Source organism: Pelobates fuscus, chromosome 4 (assembly GCF_036172605.1).
Source record: "Pelobates fuscus isolate aPelFus1 chromosome 4, aPelFus1.pri, whole genome shotgun sequence".
Classification (NCBI taxonomy): Eukaryota; Metazoa; Chordata; class Amphibia; order Anura; family Pelobatidae; genus Pelobates; species Pelobates fuscus.
In genome coordinates, this window is record NC_086320.1 from 387,729,472 (window position 1) to 387,746,899 (window position 17,428).

At 47.8% G+C, this 17,428-nt stretch overlaps 1 protein-coding gene across 4 annotated transcripts in view; it reads right to left on the bottom strand.

Annotated features, from left to right (window-relative positions):
• Positions 1-17,428, bottom strand: part of NOS3 (nitric oxide synthase 3) — a 226,434-nt gene that overhangs the window by 169,235 nt on the left and 39,771 nt on the right. For 2 of the 4 annotated variants that reach the window (XM_063452913.1, XM_063452916.1), the window contains exon 2: positions 300-402. In XM_063452913.1, the coding sequence (XP_063308983.1) occupies positions 300-402 (103 nt within the window). Of the gene's footprint in view, positions 1-299; positions 403-6,895; positions 6,986-7,754; positions 7,908-17,428 lie in introns of those variants that run through there. The other 2 variants (XM_063452914.1, XM_063452915.1) reach the window with 2 other exon arrangements.

Below are 17,428 nucleotides of genomic sequence, written 5' to 3' on the forward strand. Positions count from 1 at the left end.
GTTCTCATTCCAGCGTAGGATACATAATGCTATCTCCTGCGGGTTTCCCTTACTGCTATCGCTGTGGTGCCCCCTGACCTTCTTGGACCCAGGAAACTTTGGCGATCAAAACCCATGAAGGGAGACTGCAGCTACCCCAAGCCTGACACATCCATTTTAAACCGCTTTGGCTTGATTTGCGCTGTAATAAAGCAGTTTCTCGGTATCTAAACTCGCTGTTCTGACCGCAACACATCAGAAATGTCCCCCAGCAGAGGAGTCATGCTGCAGTAATATAGCGTTCCCCCGGCGCCGGGTACCTGCTCAGCCTGCACATTGAGCGTGTCGTACGAGAGGGTGCAGTTCTCCCAATTCTTGACACGGATACACTTCTGGGTCTGGACGTGGCCTCCATTGGTAGAGCTGGGAGGAGAGATACAATGAATCTGTTACTGAGAATTCTCACTGAAAATAAACGTATTAATCAAAACACACACTTACCCACTGGGCTATTCTACCTTACATTTAGCAACTGTTCTGCCCCCTCCATGGGTAGAAAGCACATTTTGATTGGATTTCCTGGTTACGTAATAAGAATTGTAATTTCCTGTGATTTCATCGGATAGAAACGTACCCGTACTAAGCAGGGAATGTTAATAATACACATAGACTGTAACGGAGCTCCACAAAGGAGCTTTCAAAGAGTAGCTGTGGTAAATTGGTCTGAAGTACCCTTAGTACATATCACACCGGCGAGATAAGCACATAGATCGTCACTTCGTATAAACACTGAATCCCATTACAATATTTAATAATGGATAACTCGGCCACTTGCTGTGTTCTGAGCTGGCAAAGGATTATGGGAGCTGTAGTTTGCCAAGAGCTGGAGGCCTGGTATTTGAATGCAACAATAAAAAGAGTCAGGACGTTTAACATTCTCGTTATATATCTTTTTTTTCTCTCCGTTAGTATGATTAGGAAGGGCTGCTGTCAGTTTACAGGAACTGTCCCCATTTCTAAAATGTAAATATAATAAATATTTGTGACGGACCCTCCGTCAATCGATGCTTACCAAGGACCATCAGCACTGCACCACGTCCAGCGTTGCAGCTTGGTTGGGGTCTCGCCGTCCTCCACCCACCCTGGACCTATAACAAGGCTCCAGGTTCCAGTGGGTGAACCTCTCCTCCAAAAGACAGTAGCAGGAACAAGCTCTCAAAAGAGCTTAGTGATTATAGCCCAGGGGAGTTTAGCAGGGGATTCCCCAGTGTAAATGCAGCCTTTTCCCCCACACATGAGACAAGGCTCTATGTTGAGGGTAAAACAGGAACTCAGCAGATCTGAGGGTTTATTGTCTTTTATATAGTTTTCCCCACAAGGTTACCACCCAGGTGAACCTTGTGGAGCACAGGACACAAAGTTACAACATCCAATCAAAACAGTATTGTACAGTTAGACACTCCCTTAGAGTGTACACAAACCCTCCCCTCTGCCTGTGACACAATTACCAAACACAATGGGCTAACTCAATTAACTCTAAGCAGAAAAAACACTCATTTTTACAAACCCCAAAAAGTACCACAAAACACAACATATCCCCACAAACAGTCACATCCCCTGATAGCCCCGATCTGGGTGAACAACATATCCAAAAATCACCCAAATCGGTTCAGGGGTTCAGGAATTTCCTGTAAGTCTTATTTTTGCCCCACCGGGCACATGGTCCCATGCCCAAAACAGTTCCATACACTCTACGACAAAACACTGCTGGCCAATTTAAGATGGCTGCCGCCACATGTTTGAAAGGGGCATTGTGCTAAGTCCCAATATGCACAAATAGTGTTTTTAAAAGGCAATATACCCCAGGGGATATAGTCACAGGGCAAGAGGCTGGCAAGCAGGCCTCACCAAAACCCAGTGACGAGGTTACTTTCACCACAATATTGTTTTTTTAAAACCAGTGACACGAGCCATAGATACAGTTTAGCCGAGTTTGGCCGCTTCACCCCATTAGTTTATTGTGAAGAAATGACTATATTATTAGATATTTTGTTGCATAGTTCTTGCCTTTTTGTGTACTTTTCATTCGGCAGATGGGACTGCCGAACAGAGACCACCCCTGGCTCACTTAACTTCAAAGCCGGCATCACTTTCACCCTCTATGTGTGCGGTCAGCGTTCGTACTGTCGAACGCCACGTGGCAGAGAAAACCGCGGCCATCTTGTTTTCGCCAAACAAAGGCAGCGGGACTTGGTCGTCGAGTGTCTGGAACTAAAATCGGACACTCGGCTTCCCAATCACCGGTCCCCATCATGCGAACGCTGGAACTAGTGATACCGATTAGCTAGGAGAGCGCTAATCGGTACAAATACGCACACGAATGAGGGGAACAATCGCTGCTAGGAGCCAGGGGAATTCATTCGGTACTTTTATGCATTTCTTCCCTTTTTCTGAAGTGACCGGCAAAACCACACGAACCTCTGGAACTATTTTGGGCAGTCCGTCCCCAGTGGACCGGTCACAAAGGACTTCCATACTTTTTGCGAACCCCTGAACCGATCCGGGTGAAATTTGGATATGTTGGTCACCCGGATCGGGGCTATCAGGGGATATAGCATTTGTGGGGATACCCCAGGTATAAAGGGGTGTTCCAGAAATTGGGGAAAATAGTGAATTTTCAGCCTGGAGATAATTAGGTTGTTACTATATCAGACCTGATTATCTCCAGGACTAGGGGAGGGAACTGCCTGTTTGTATTGGGTGTGTTTTATATTTTTACTGTTCGGGATTGGATAAATGTTACTCCTCCCTGTGGGATGTCCCCTTGCATGGGGACCTGCATAAAAAGCCATGTGTGTGAATAAACGTTAGTTCTACTTGTATCCTGAACCTGGACTCTGACTGTTATTTGGAATTCGTATGCTGTAACAAGGGAATTATCTTATGCAGCTGTTTTATTCCGTATGGATTTCGGTTCCTGTAACTATCACAGCAAGCTCGCACTACCTTAGACTCTGACCTTTCGGGAGGAAACTACCGAACGCGGTTTGTCTAAACTTGGTTTCCTTACATTTATCAATTACTCACAGCTATATAACAGAACGGGATCGCTGTGCCGCGCAGTGGAACATGTTGGTGCTTTAGAAAGGCCAATAATACATTTCACTTTCAGTGAGTCTGTCCTCCATAAACAGACCAGCTCCAATCTGTACACAATCTGCGATGGTTGCCAAATTCACCATCTCTCACAGACACGCAGTCTGTTTGTGCTGTTGGGCAGTGTATGAAATGTAGAATATATACTGCAGTTAATCCTCTGAAATAGCTTGTTGATTGGCTCATTGATTAGCTGTATGATTGGATAATTGGTTTATGGATTGTTCATTGATTGGCTCACTGATTGGCTCATTGATTGGTTATATGATTGGATAATTGGTTTATGGATTGTTCATTGATTGGCTCACTGATTGGCTCACTGGCTCATTGATCAGCTCATTGTTTGATTCATTTATTGGTTCCTTGTTTGGTTCATTGATTCGCTCACTGATTGGTTTATTGATTGGCTGACTGGTTCATTGATTGGCTCACTGATTGGTTTATTAAATGGCTCACTGATTGGTTTATTGATTGGCTGACTGGTTCATTGATTGGCTCACTGATTGGTTTATTGATTGGTTCACTGATTGGTTCCTTGATTGGTTCATTGATTCTTTCATTGATTGGCTTGTTTATAGGTTCATTGGTTAATTGATTGGTTTATGGATTGTTCATTGATTGCTTCATTGATTGGCTCACTGATTGGTTCATTGATTTGCTCTTTGATTGGCTCATTGATTAGTTAATTGATTAGTTAATTAATTGGCTCATTGATTTGCTCATTGATTGGCTCATGAATTGGCTCGTTGATTGGCTCATTGATTGGCGCGATTGGCTCGTTGATTTGCTCATTAATTGGCTTGTTCATTGGCTCGTTGATTGGGTAGGTTAAGTATCCACCATGTTTCCCAAATGATTTGTATATGGTGATGACCCCCCTCATGGAGCTCGTTAATGTCCAGATATAATGTGTGCATTCCTTCCAGTCAAATATACCTGTTAAGATTGTTTTCCATGACAGAATGATTTCTTTGTTGGTCCACAAGGAACTACATTTATGTGGACTCTGCGCTCTGGCAAAGGACCGAGACACACACTGTGAGAGACCCAGACACACACTGCGAGGGACCCAGACACATGCTGGGAGGGATCCAGACACACACTGCGAGGGACCCCAGCACACTGTGAGAGACCGAGACACACAGCGAGGGACCCAGGCACACAGCGAGGGACCCAGGCACACAATGTGAGAGACACTGAAACACACTGCGAGGAACCCCGACATGCACGGAGAGGGACCTAGACACACACTGAGAGGGACCCAGACATACACCTTGAGAGATCCTGATAGACACTGTGAGGGATGCAGAAACACACTGCGAGGGACCTAGACACACACTGCGAGGGACCCAGACACATGCTGTGAGGGATGCAGAAACACACAGCGTGGGACCCAGACACACACAGCGAGGGACCCACACACACACTGCAAGGGACCCAGAGACACACTACGAGAGACACACTGCGAGGGACCTAGAGACACACAGTGAGGGATCCATACACACACAGCGAGTTATCCAGACACACACAGCAAGGGATCCAGACACACAGCGAGGGACCCAGACACACACAGCGAGGGACCCAGACACACACAGCGAGGGACCCAGACACACACTGCGAAGGACCCAGACACACACTGCGAGGGACCTAGACACACATTGCGAGGGACCCAGAGACACACATTGCGAGGGACCCAGAGACACACTACGAGAGACACACTGCGAGAGACACATGGACACACAGCGAGGGACCCAGACACACACAGCGAGGGACCCAGACACACACTGCGAGGGACCCAGACACACACTGCGAGGGATCCAGACACACACAGCGAGGGACCCAGACACACACTGCGAGGGATACAGACACACACAGCGAGGGACCCAGAGACACACTGTGAGGGATCCAGACACACACAGCGAGGGACCCAGACACACACTGCGAGGGATACAGACACACACATTGCGAGGGACCCAGAGACACACTACGAGAGACACACTGCGAGAGACACAGCGAGGGACCCAGACACACACAGCGAGGGACCCAGACACACACTGCGAGGGACCCAGACACACACTGCGAGGGATCCAGACACACACAGCGAGGGACCCAGACACACACTGCGAGGGATACAGACACACACAGCGAGGGACCCAGAGACACACTGTGAGGGATCCAGACACACAGCGAGGGGCCCAGAGACACACTGTAAGGGACCCAGAGACTCACTGCGAGGGACCCAGAGACACACAGCGAGGGACCCAGACACACACTGCGAGGGATGCAGACACACACTGTGATGGACCCAGAGACACACTGTGACGGACCCAGAGACACACTGTGACGGACCCAGAGACACACTGTGATGGACCCAGAGACACACTGTGAGGGACCCAGAGACACACAGTGAGGGACCCAGAGACACACAGCGAGGGATCCAGACACACACTGCGAGGGACCCAGAGACACACAGCGAGGGATCCAGACACACACTGCGAGGGATCCAGACACACACTGCAAGGGATCCAGACACACACTGCAAGGGATCCAGACACACACTGTGAGGGACCCAGAGACACACTGTGAGGGACCCAGAGACACACTGTGAGGGACCCAGAGACACACTGCGAGAGACACACTGCGAGAGACACATGGACACACACAACGAGGGACCCAGACACACACAGCAAGGGACCCAGACACACACTGCGAGGGATCCAGACACACACTGCGAGGGAACCAGAGACACACTGCGAGGGACCCAGACACACACTGCGAGGGATCCAGAGACACACTGCGAGGGATGCAGACACACACTGCGAGGGACCCAGATACATGCTGCGAGGGATCCAGACACACACTGCGAGGGATCCAGACACATTGCGAGGGACCCAGATACACACTGCGAGGGATCCAGACACACACTGTGAGGGACCCAGACACACACAGCAAGGGACCCAGAGACACGCTGCATGAGACACACTGCGAGAGACACATGGACACACAACGAGGGACCCAGAAACACACATCAAGGGACCCAGACATACATTGCGAGGGATCCAGACACACACTGCGAGGGATCCAGAGACACAATGCGAGGGATCCAGAGACACACTGCGAGGGATGCAGACACACACTGCGAGGGACCCAGATACACGCTGCGAGATATCCAGACACACACTGCGAGGGATCCAGACACACACTGCGAGGGCTCCAGATACACACTGCGAGGGACCCAGAGACACACTGCGAGAGACACACTGCGAGAGACACACTGCAAGAGACACATGGACACACAACGAGGGACCCAGACACACACAGCAAGGGACCCAGACACACACTGCGAGGGATCCAGACACACACTGCGAGGGACCCAGACACACACTGCGAGGGATCCAGACACACACAGCGAAGGACCCAGACACACACTGCGAGGGACCCAGACACACACAGCGAAGGACCCAGACACACACTGCGAGGGACCCAGACACACACTGCGAGGGACCCAGACACACACAGCGAGGGACCCAGACACACACAGCGAGGGACCCAGACACACACAGCGAGGGACCCAGACACACACAGCGAGGGACCCAGACACACACAGCGAGGGACCCAGACACACACAGCGAGGGACCCAGACACACACTGCGAGGGACCAACCACTAAGATACATAAATCACAGACCCCTGATCCCTAAGCGACATATAGCACACAGGTTTATTGTACTCTATTTTTCTAATGTCACTGATCACAGTACCTTTTTCCTGTTGCCTGGTACATCTCAAATGGGCCACGAGCCGTATCACGACACCCCAGAGTCACCTGTTATCAGACACAGAGACCCCAGCTACATCAATTGCCTTCACTGGCCACAAAAAAAGCAGAGTCACTCAGCTATCTAAATCCATCGCACTCTCACAGACTGCCCACTACCACTCACTACTAACTACTCACTGCCATGGATTATCCACTACCACTTACTACTAACTACTCACTGCCACGGATTATCCACTACCACTTACTACTAACTACTCACTGCCACGGATTATCCACTAACACTTACTACTAACTACTCACTGCCACGGATTATCCACTACCACTCACTACTAACTACTCACTGCCACGGATTATCCACTACCACTCACTACTAACTACTCACTGCCACGGATTATCCACTACCACTCACTACTAACTACTCACTGCCACGGATTATCCACTACCACTCACTACTAACTACTCACTGCCACGGATTATCCACTACCACTTACTACTAACTACTCACTGCCACGGATTATCCACTACCACTGCCTACTAACTACTCACTGCCACGGATTATCCACTACCACTCACTACTAACTACTCACTTCCGACTGATTATCCACTACCACTTACTAATAACTACTCGCTGTCATGGATTATCCACTACCACTCACTACTCACTACTCACTGCCCCTGTCTACTTGCTAACACTCCCTTATTATTATTATTATTGCGATTTATATAGTGACAACAGATTCCGTAGCTCCCTTCTACTACCTGCCCACTATGACTGACTGCCACTGATCCCCCTACAGCTACTCAGTATTACCGAGTACCCACTGTCACTAAATGCTCACTTCACTATAGTGTGTATATCCTATGTCGGTCTGTCCCTCTTGATCTGCCTGATTAGTGTAAACATCCCTCCGAATCAATCATCTGTCTGTCCTGTCTAGGTCTGTCTCCCTGTTGTGAATCAGTCTGTCTCTCTGTGATGTGAATCAGTCTGTCTCCCTGTTGTGAATCAGTCTGTCTCTATGTTGTGAATCAGTCTGTCTCTGTGATGTGAATTAGTCTGTCTCTGTGATGTGAATCAGTCTGTCTCTGTGGTGTGAATCAGTCTGTCTCTCTGTGATGTGAATCAGTCTGTCTCTGTGATGTGAATCAGTCTGTCTCTCTGCTGCGAATTAGTCTGTCTCTCTGTGATGTGAATCAGTCTGTCTCTCTGTGATGTGAATCAGTCTGTCTCTGTGATGTGAATTAGTCTGTCTCTCTGTGATGTGAATCAGTCTGTCTCTGTGATGTGAATCAGTCTGTCTCTCTGCTGCGAATTAGTCTGTCTCTCTGTGATGTGAATCAGTCTGTCTCTCTGCTGCGAATTAGTCTGTCTCTCTGTGATGTGAATCAGTCTGTCTCTCTGTGATGTGAATCAGTCTGTCTCTGTGATGTGAATTAGTCTGTCTCTCTGTGATGTGAATCAGTCTGTCTCTGTGATGTGAATCAGTCTGTCTCTCTGCTGCGAATTAGTCTGTCTCTCTGTGATGTGAATCAGTCTGTCTCTCTGTGATGTGAATCAGTCTGTCTCTCTGTGATGTGAATCAGTCTGTCTCTGTGATGTGAATAAGTCTGTCTCTGTGATGTGAATCAGTCTGTCTTTGTGGTGTGAATCAGCCTGTCTCTCTGTGATGTGAATCAGTCTGTATCTGTGATGTGAATCAGTCTGTCTCTCTGCTGCGAATTAGTCCGTCTCTCTGTGATGTGAATCAGTCTGTCTCTCTGTGATGTGAATCAGTCTGTCTCTATGTTGTGAATCAGTCTGTCTCTGTGGTGTGAATCAGTCTGTCTCTCTGTGATGTGAATCAGTCTGTCTCTGTGATGTGAATCAGTCTGTCTCTCTGTGATGTGAATCAGTCTGTCTCTGTGATGTGAATCAGTCTGTCTCTCTATGATGTGAATCAGTCTGTCTCTGTGATGTGAATCAGTCTGTCTCTGTGATGTGAATCAGTCTGTCTCTGTGATGTGAATCAGTCTGTCTCTGTGATGTGAATCAGTCTGTCTCTCTGTGATGTGAATCAGTCTGTCTCTGTGATGTGAATCAGTCTGTCTCTCTATGATGTGAATCAGTCTGTCTCTATGATGTGAATCAGTCTGTCTCTCTGTGATGTGAATCAGTCTGTCTCTCTGTGATGTGAATCAGTCTGTCTCTGTGATGTGAATCAGTCTGTCTCTGTGATGTGAATCAGTCTGTCTCTGTGATGTGAATCAGTCTGTCTCTCTATGATGTGAATCAGTCTGTCTCTATGATGTGAATCAGTCTGTCTCTCTGTGATGTGAATCAGTCTGTCTCTCTGTGATGTGAATCAGTCTGTCTCTGTGATGTGAATCAGTCTGTCTCTCTGTCATGTGAATCAGTCTGTCTCTCTGTCATGTGAATCAGTCTGTCTCTGTGATGTGAATCAGTCTGTCTCTCTATGATGTGAATCAGTCTGTCTCTGTGATGTGAATCAGTCTGTCTCTGTGATGTGAATCAGCCTGTCTCTCTGTGATGTGAATTAGTCTGTCTCTGTGATGTGAATCAGTCTGTCTCTCTGTGATGTGAATCAGTCTGTCTCTGTGATGTAAATCAGTCTGTCTCTGTGATGTGAATTAGTCTGTCTCTCTGTGATGTGAATCAGTCTGTCTCTGTGATGTAAATCAGTCTGTCTCTGTGATGTGAATCAGTCTGTCTCTCTGTGATGTGAATCAGTCTGTCTCTGTGATGTGAATCAGTCTGTCTCTGTGATGTGAATCAGTCTGTCTCTGTGATGTGAATCAGTCTGTATCTGTGATGTGAATCAGTCTGTCTCTCTGCTGCGAATTAGTCCGTCTCTCTGTGATGTGAATCAGTCTGTCTCTCTGTGATGTGAATCAGTCTGTCTCTGTGGTGTGAATCAGTCTGTCTCTCTGTGATGTGAATCAGTCTGTCTCTGTGATGTGAATCAGTCTGTCTCTGTGATGTGAATCAGTCTGTCTCTGTGATGTGAATCAGTCTGTCTCTCTGTGATGTGAATCAGTCTGTATCTGTGATGTGAATCAGTCTGTCTCTCTGTGATGTGAATCAGTCTGTCTCTGTGATGTGAATCAGTCTGTCTCTGTGATGTGAATCAGTCTGTCTCTGTGATGTGAATCAGTCTGTCTCTGTGATGTGAATCAGTCTGTCTCTGTGATGTGAATCAGTCTGTCTCACCCCTCAGTCCTGACCTTTTCTATGTTAAGTAAGGAACCTGATCCCAGGCCGGACGTGCCCTGGTCTATATCGAGTGCAGTCTGATCACGCGTCTCATTAATCCTAAACCAAGTGAACAACACGAACATCCACCATTATATCCTTCACAGCCAGAATCTCTGTAATACTGGCCAGGCTCTCCGTAACACCGGCCAGGATCTCCGTAACACGGGCCAGGATCTCCGTAACACCGGCCAGGCTCTCCATAACACAGGCCAGGCTCTCCGTAACACAGGCCAGGCTCTCCGTAACACGGGCCAGGCTCTCCGTAACACGGGCCAGGCTCTCCGTAACACGGGCCAGGCTCTCCGTAACACCGGCCAGGCTCTCCGTAACACCGGCCAGGCTCTCCGTAACACGGGCCAGGATCTCCGTAACACGGGCCAGGATCTCCGTAACACCGCCCAGGCTCTCCGTAACACAGGCCAGGCTCTCCGTAACACAGGCCAGGCTCTCCGTAACACAGGCCAGGCTCTCCGTAACACCGGCCAGGCTCTCCGTAACACCGGCCAGGCTCTCCGTAACACGGGCCAGGCTCTCCGTAACACAGGCCAGGCTCTCCGTAACACCGGCCAGGCTCTCCGTAACACCGGCCAGACTCTCCGTAACACCGGCCAGGCTCTCCGTAACACCGGCCAGGCTCTCCGTAACACGGGCCAGGCTCTCCGTAACACGGGCCAGGCTCTCCGTAACACCGGCCAGGCTCTCCGTAACACCGGCCAGTCTCTCCGTAACACCGGCCAGACTCTCCGTAACACCGGCCAGGCTCTCCGTAACACCGGCCAGGCTCTCCGTAACACCGGCCAGGCTCTCTGTAACACCGGCCAGGCTCTCTGTAACACCGGCCAGGCTCTCTGTAACATTGGCAGACTCTCTGTAACACCGGCCAGGCTGTCTGTAACACCGGCCAGGCTCTCTGTAACACCGGCCAGGCTCTATGTAACACCGGCCAGGCTGTCTGTAACATTGGCAGACTCTCTGTAACACCGGCCAGACTCTCTGTAACACCGGCCAGGCTGTCTGTAACACCGGACAGGCTGTCTGTAACACCGGCCAGGCTCTCTGTAACACCGGCCAGGCTGTCTGTAACACCGGCCAGGCTCTCTGTAACACCGGCCAGGCTCTCTGTAACACCGGCCAGGCTCTCTGTAACACCGGCCAGGCTCTCCGTAACACGGGCCAGGCTCTCCGTAACACGGGCCAGGCTCTCCGTAACACGGGCCAGGCTCTCCGTAACACGGGCCAGGCTCTCCGTAACACCGGCCAGACTCTCCGTAACACCGGCCAGGCTCTCTGTAACACCGGCCAGGCTGTCTGTAACATTGGCAGACTCTCTGTAACACCGGCCAGGCTCTCTGTAACACCGGCCAGGCTCTCTGTAACACCGGCCAGGCTCTCCGTAACACCGGCCAGGCTCTCCGTAACACCGGCCAGGCTCTCCGTAACACTGGCCAGGCTCTATGTAACACCGGCCATGCTTTCTTTAACAATGACCAGACTCTCTGTATTGTAATAACAATGAGCTGCGTTTTGGAATATGTTGGCGCAATCTGTGTTATATTAATGATGAGCTGCGTTATGGAATATGTTGGCGCAATCTGTGTTATAATAACGATGAGCTGCGTTATGGAATACGTTGGCGCTATCTGTGTTATAATAACGATGAGCTGTGTTACGGAATACGTTGGCGCTATCTGTGTTATAATTACGATGAGCTGTGTTACGGAATACGTTGGCGCTATCTGTGTTATAATTACGATGAGCTGCATTACAGAATACATTGCTGAGTTATACATCGGTGCTATCTGTGAAGCATAGCCCTAGTCCTGACCGGGATTTTCCTCAGCTGGATCACGAATAGTAGAACTCAAGTAAATAGCCCACCTCCTCCCTAGTAACTGGCGTCTAAACGTCAAGAATACAGGGGTTTCTTCCTAACACCCTTTGTGTTTGAGAGATAATTAAGCTCAAATTAGGATAACTCAATTATCTTTCAAATACAGAAACTTATACACATATTTTAAAATACCCCAAACATACACAAAAATACAAGAACCCCACAGAAAACCATATCCCTTAAAAGCTCTGAGCGCCCAACATATCCAAAAAGCACTCAGATCGGTTCGGTAGGACAAAATTGCCATTCGAGTAAAGTTTTAACCGACAGTTCCAGAGGATTAGGCAGGATGGCCGGTCGACTTTCGGGGGTTCCTGTGCGAACACACCGACGAACACTACCCCTGCCTTTTATGGAGTGAATGCTCCCCCCAGTTGGTAGATCATATTTCCCGAATGTTGTTCGTCTAAGTGGTCGGGAACTTGAAAGGGCAGCTGTATGAACTCTGCCCGGGTTTGCAGGAATTGTGCACCTATCCAAACCAAGTACTGCTGCCTGCTTTCGCGAGACAAGATTGCCACCGTTTTCCAGAGCATGTGTCTTTTGGTTATACGAACTGCGGCTGCCCGGAGAGAGCACTTAACTTTATGGTTACTTTGTACATAATGCGCCAGGGGGTGGTTTACATTCGGTAGATACTACTACCGAATAAAGGGAACGTGTAACTTGGGCTTAAAAGAATAACAGGGTTTTAAGGTAGTTTGTCACATCCTATTTCCCCCTCATTCTATATCTCCTCATCCTATATATCCCTTATTCTATATCTTAAGATCCTATATCACCCTTATCCTATATCTCCCTCATCCTATATCCCCCTTACCCTATATCTCCCTCATCCTATATCCCCCTTACCCTATAGCCCCCTCACCCTATATCCCCCTCATTCTATATCTCCTCACCCTATATCTCCCTCATCCCATATCTCACTCATCCTATATCTCCTCATCCTATTTCCCCTCATCCTATATCGCCCTCATCCCATATCTTCCTCATTCTATGTCCCCTCATCCCATATCTCCCTCATCCCATATCTTCCTCATCCTATATCCCCTCATCCTATATCCCCTTATCCTATATCTCCTCATCCTATATCTTCCTCATCCTATATCCCCTCATCCTATATCTCCCTCATCCTATATCTCCCTCATCCTATATCTCCCTCATCCTATGTCCCCTCATCCTATATCCCCTCATCCTATATCTCCCTCATCCTATATCTCCCTCATCCTATATCCCCTCATTTTATATTCCCTCATCTTATATTCCCTCATCCTATATCTCCCTCATTCTATGTCCCCTCATCCCATATCTTCCTCATCCTATATCTCCTCATCTTATATCCCCTCATCCCATATCTTCCTCATCCCATATCTTCCTCATCCCATATCTCCCTCATCCCATATTTCCCTCATCCATATCTACTCACCCTATATCCCCCTCATCCTATTGTAACGCCCCCCTAGGCATAAAAGGGGGCTAAAAGCCGTTTAGTAGATCTTCCCTTCCAGAGACACAGGCACAGCTACTGTAGACACCAATACACCGAACCGGAGAAGCATGTGAATTCTCTCAAACATATGAATGCTGTAAACAGCCGAATAGGAAAAACCATATGAATAGGTTTACACTCCTAGCAGTCAAACTGGAACAGCATACAATAAATCCCCCAAGAACGAGACAAGGCTCCGCTTTGAGGGTCAAGCAGGAACAGCCAGAGCTGTGGGTTTATTGTTCTTATATACACATTAGTACCACCCACAGGGTTTTGTAAAACAACCAATAAACACATACAATACACTCAGACACTCCCACCCAAAATCCTCCCCTCTGCCTGTGATACAATTACCTTACACAATGGGTAATGTAATTATCACAGGCAGAGAAATACAGTTTTTCCACATTATTCATAACTTTAAAAGTATGCATCACATTCACATAAAACTTACATTTCCAGCATATCATATCTCCCTCATCCCATATCCCCTCATCGTATATCTCCCTCTTCCTATATCTCCTTCATCCTATGTCCCCTCATCCTATGTCCCCTCATCCTATATCTCCCTCATCCTATATCTCCCTCATCCTAGATCTCCTCATCCCATATCTCCCTCACCCTATATCTCCTCATCCTATATCTCCTCATCCTATATCCCCACATCCCATACCTCCCTCATCCTATATCCCCTCATCCTATATCCCCTCATCCCATACCTCCCTCATCCTATATCTCCCTCATCCTATATCCCCTCATCCTATATCTCCCTCATCCTATATCTCCCTCATCCCATATCTCCCTCACCCTATATCTCCCTCATCCTATATCTCCTCATCCCATATCTCCCTCACCCTATATCTCCTCATCCTATATCTCCTCACCCTCTATATCCGTTCATCCTATATCTCCCTCATCCTAGAAAAATGATGAGACTGATATCCCCCCTACAAGGGAAATGGAAATCAGGCTCATGAGAGATACCTCAAAATTAGTATCAATATAAGGTAAAAACAACTTTATTGGAACAAAAAGACATAAACTACACATAAACAGGTGAAAAGGTGTGATGTGCAGGAAAAAATGATGGAGTGACTCCTAGCTCTTGCTACTTGGTATATCTAATGAACTCCACAAGTTACAAATGTAGTATGCCCTCATGGTAGTTTTAAACAATTGTTTGATTGTCTTTTTGTTCCTATAAAGTAGTTTTTACCTTATATTGATACTAATTTTGAGGTATCTCTCTTGAGCCTGATTTCAATTTCCCGTGTAGGGGGATATCAGTCTCATCATTTTTCTATTTATGTATCTAAGGGTTAAACCCAATATATCTCTATAACCCTCTCTGACTTACACCTTTGATAGGTGTTTCTTCCTATCTCTGACTGTAGGGTTTTCTATATGTCTCCCTCGTCCTATATCTCCTCACCCTCCATATCCTTCATCTTATATCCCCTCACCCTATATCTCCTCATCCCATATCTCCCTCACCCTATATCTCCTCATCCTATATCTCCCTCATCCTATATCTCCTCATCCTCTATATCCCTCATCTTATATCCCCTCATCCTATATCTCCCTCATCCTATATCTCCTCATCCTCTATCCCCTCATACTTTATCTCCACATCCTATATCTCCTCATCGTCTGTTACGGTTACCTCCAAGCTAGCTGAAGGCTGGACCGCTTGTATGTCCTGGTTCCCAAGTGTGGAGAGAGAGAAGAGCCGTTCCGATCAGCATACCACGGGAATCCTGTGATTATAAAGCAATCCCACTAGCTATGGTACAGCTATGATACACTTTTCCCCACAAAACAAGTCGAAGCTGCGATTTGAGGGTCAAAACGAACGGAGTTTAATGGCACACATGCATGGCAATTTATGCAAGACCCCAGGTCCAGGGACAGCCCCCTCTGGACCTGATGGGATACAGGGACAATACAAACTGTTGACCAATGGCATTAGAATGTATCATTTGAAATTGTTACTGGCTTGGAGATAATGAATCCAACGGTTATGACAATTTAATTATCTCCAAGCGCCCCAAATCCCACGTTTTATTTTAACATGTAAAACAGTATAACAATATATAACTTTAATATTTTAATAGCCACACAGTCGTTAGGTAGCCCAGATCTGAGCGCAACAGATAGGCGAATAGCGCTCACATCTCACGAACGATATAGCCAGTTTCTTCATTACAAGGTCCGTTCGTGCCTTTTGTCCCGAACACGAGATGGCGGCCATGTTTTCAGGTAGGCAGATAGAGAGCGAAACCTGGACCTAAAACCCATGGAGCGAGTAGCGGCTGAGCAGTTGCGCAAACCCCGCTCAGAGGATGGTTGCCTCAGCCCTCCGTGAGCCGAACGGGGATCGCCATGAAGGGGGTTACTTAACTTGCAGTTAACTGCAGACCCAACGTTCTAATTGGGGCCACACGCCAGGATGCAGGTGGTCCTTGTTCGGGAGTCTTTCGTGAGTTCCAGTTCGGTGAATTGTCACACGAACGAGGCCGCCCTGTGACAGGCAATGAGGCTGCGGTTTACCGCAGATTTCCGGTGGTCAATTAGAGGCACACTCCACTCGTAGGGTGGTCGGTCTTTCGATTATTTCAGGGGTAACAAAGGTTAAGTGGTGGCACACGCCAAGAGCCGGGTGGTCGTTCGTTCACATGTACGAATGCATAGTCCTGACGGTTCGTGGAATGGGTTTACAGAGTCTAAATATCTAAACAGGGTATACGGTGAAACAAACAGGGGTAATTCCGTAACAGTCTGTAAAGCTCCCGTAACATCCTCTATCTCCCTCATCCTATATCTTCTCATTCTATATCCCCTCATCCTATATCCCCTCATCCTATATCCCCTCATTCTCTATCTCCATATCCTCTATCTCCCTCATCCTATATCTTCTCATTAGTGATGTCGCAAACATAAAATTTTTGGTTCGCGAACGGCGAACTTCCGCAAATGTTCGCGAGCGGGCGAACCGGACGAACCGCCATAGACTTCAATGGGCAGGCGAATTTTAAAACCCACAGGGACTCTTTCTGGCCACAATAGTGATGGAAAAGTTGTTTCAAGGGGACTAACACCTGGACTGTGGCATGCCAGAGGGGGATCCATGGCAAAACTCCCATGGAAAATTACATAGTTGATGCAGAGTCTGGTTTTAATCCATAAAGGGCATAAATCACTAAACATTCCAAAATTGTTTGGAATAACGTGCTTTAAAACATCAGGTATGATGTTGTATCGATCAGGTAGTGTAAGGGTTACGCCCGCTTCACAGTGACAGACCAAACTCCCCGTTTAACGCACCGGAAACAACCGCAAACAGTCCATTTGCACAACCGCAAACTCCCCATTTGCACAAGGTTGGATACCAAGCTAGCCATGTCCCGTTCCTTGTCCTCACTGATGTCATTGAAGGTCTCTCTTCCTCCACCCAGGAAGCGGGAGATGGAAAAAGATGCTTGGTCGGTCCTCCTACTTCAAATTTGGGGCACTGCGCGTGCAATCTAATGTGCCACCAGATAGAAGTGGTGTGTTAAGTAGTACTATTCCTATCAGTTTAATCCCTGTTACGTCCCCTATCAGGGGATGTGTATATAAGGCATCGATTTTAGGAAGCGGGAGATGGAAAAAGATGCTTGGTCGGTCCTCCTACTTCAAATTTGGGGCACTGCGCGTGCAATCTAATGTGCCACCAGATAGGAGTGGTGTGTTAAGTAGTACTATTCCTATCAGTTTAATCCCTGTTACGTCCCCTATCAGGGGACGTGTATATAAGGCATCGATTTCAGGAAGCAGGAGATGATAAAAGATGCTTGGTCAGTCCTCCTACTTCAAATTTGGGGCACTGCGCGTGCAA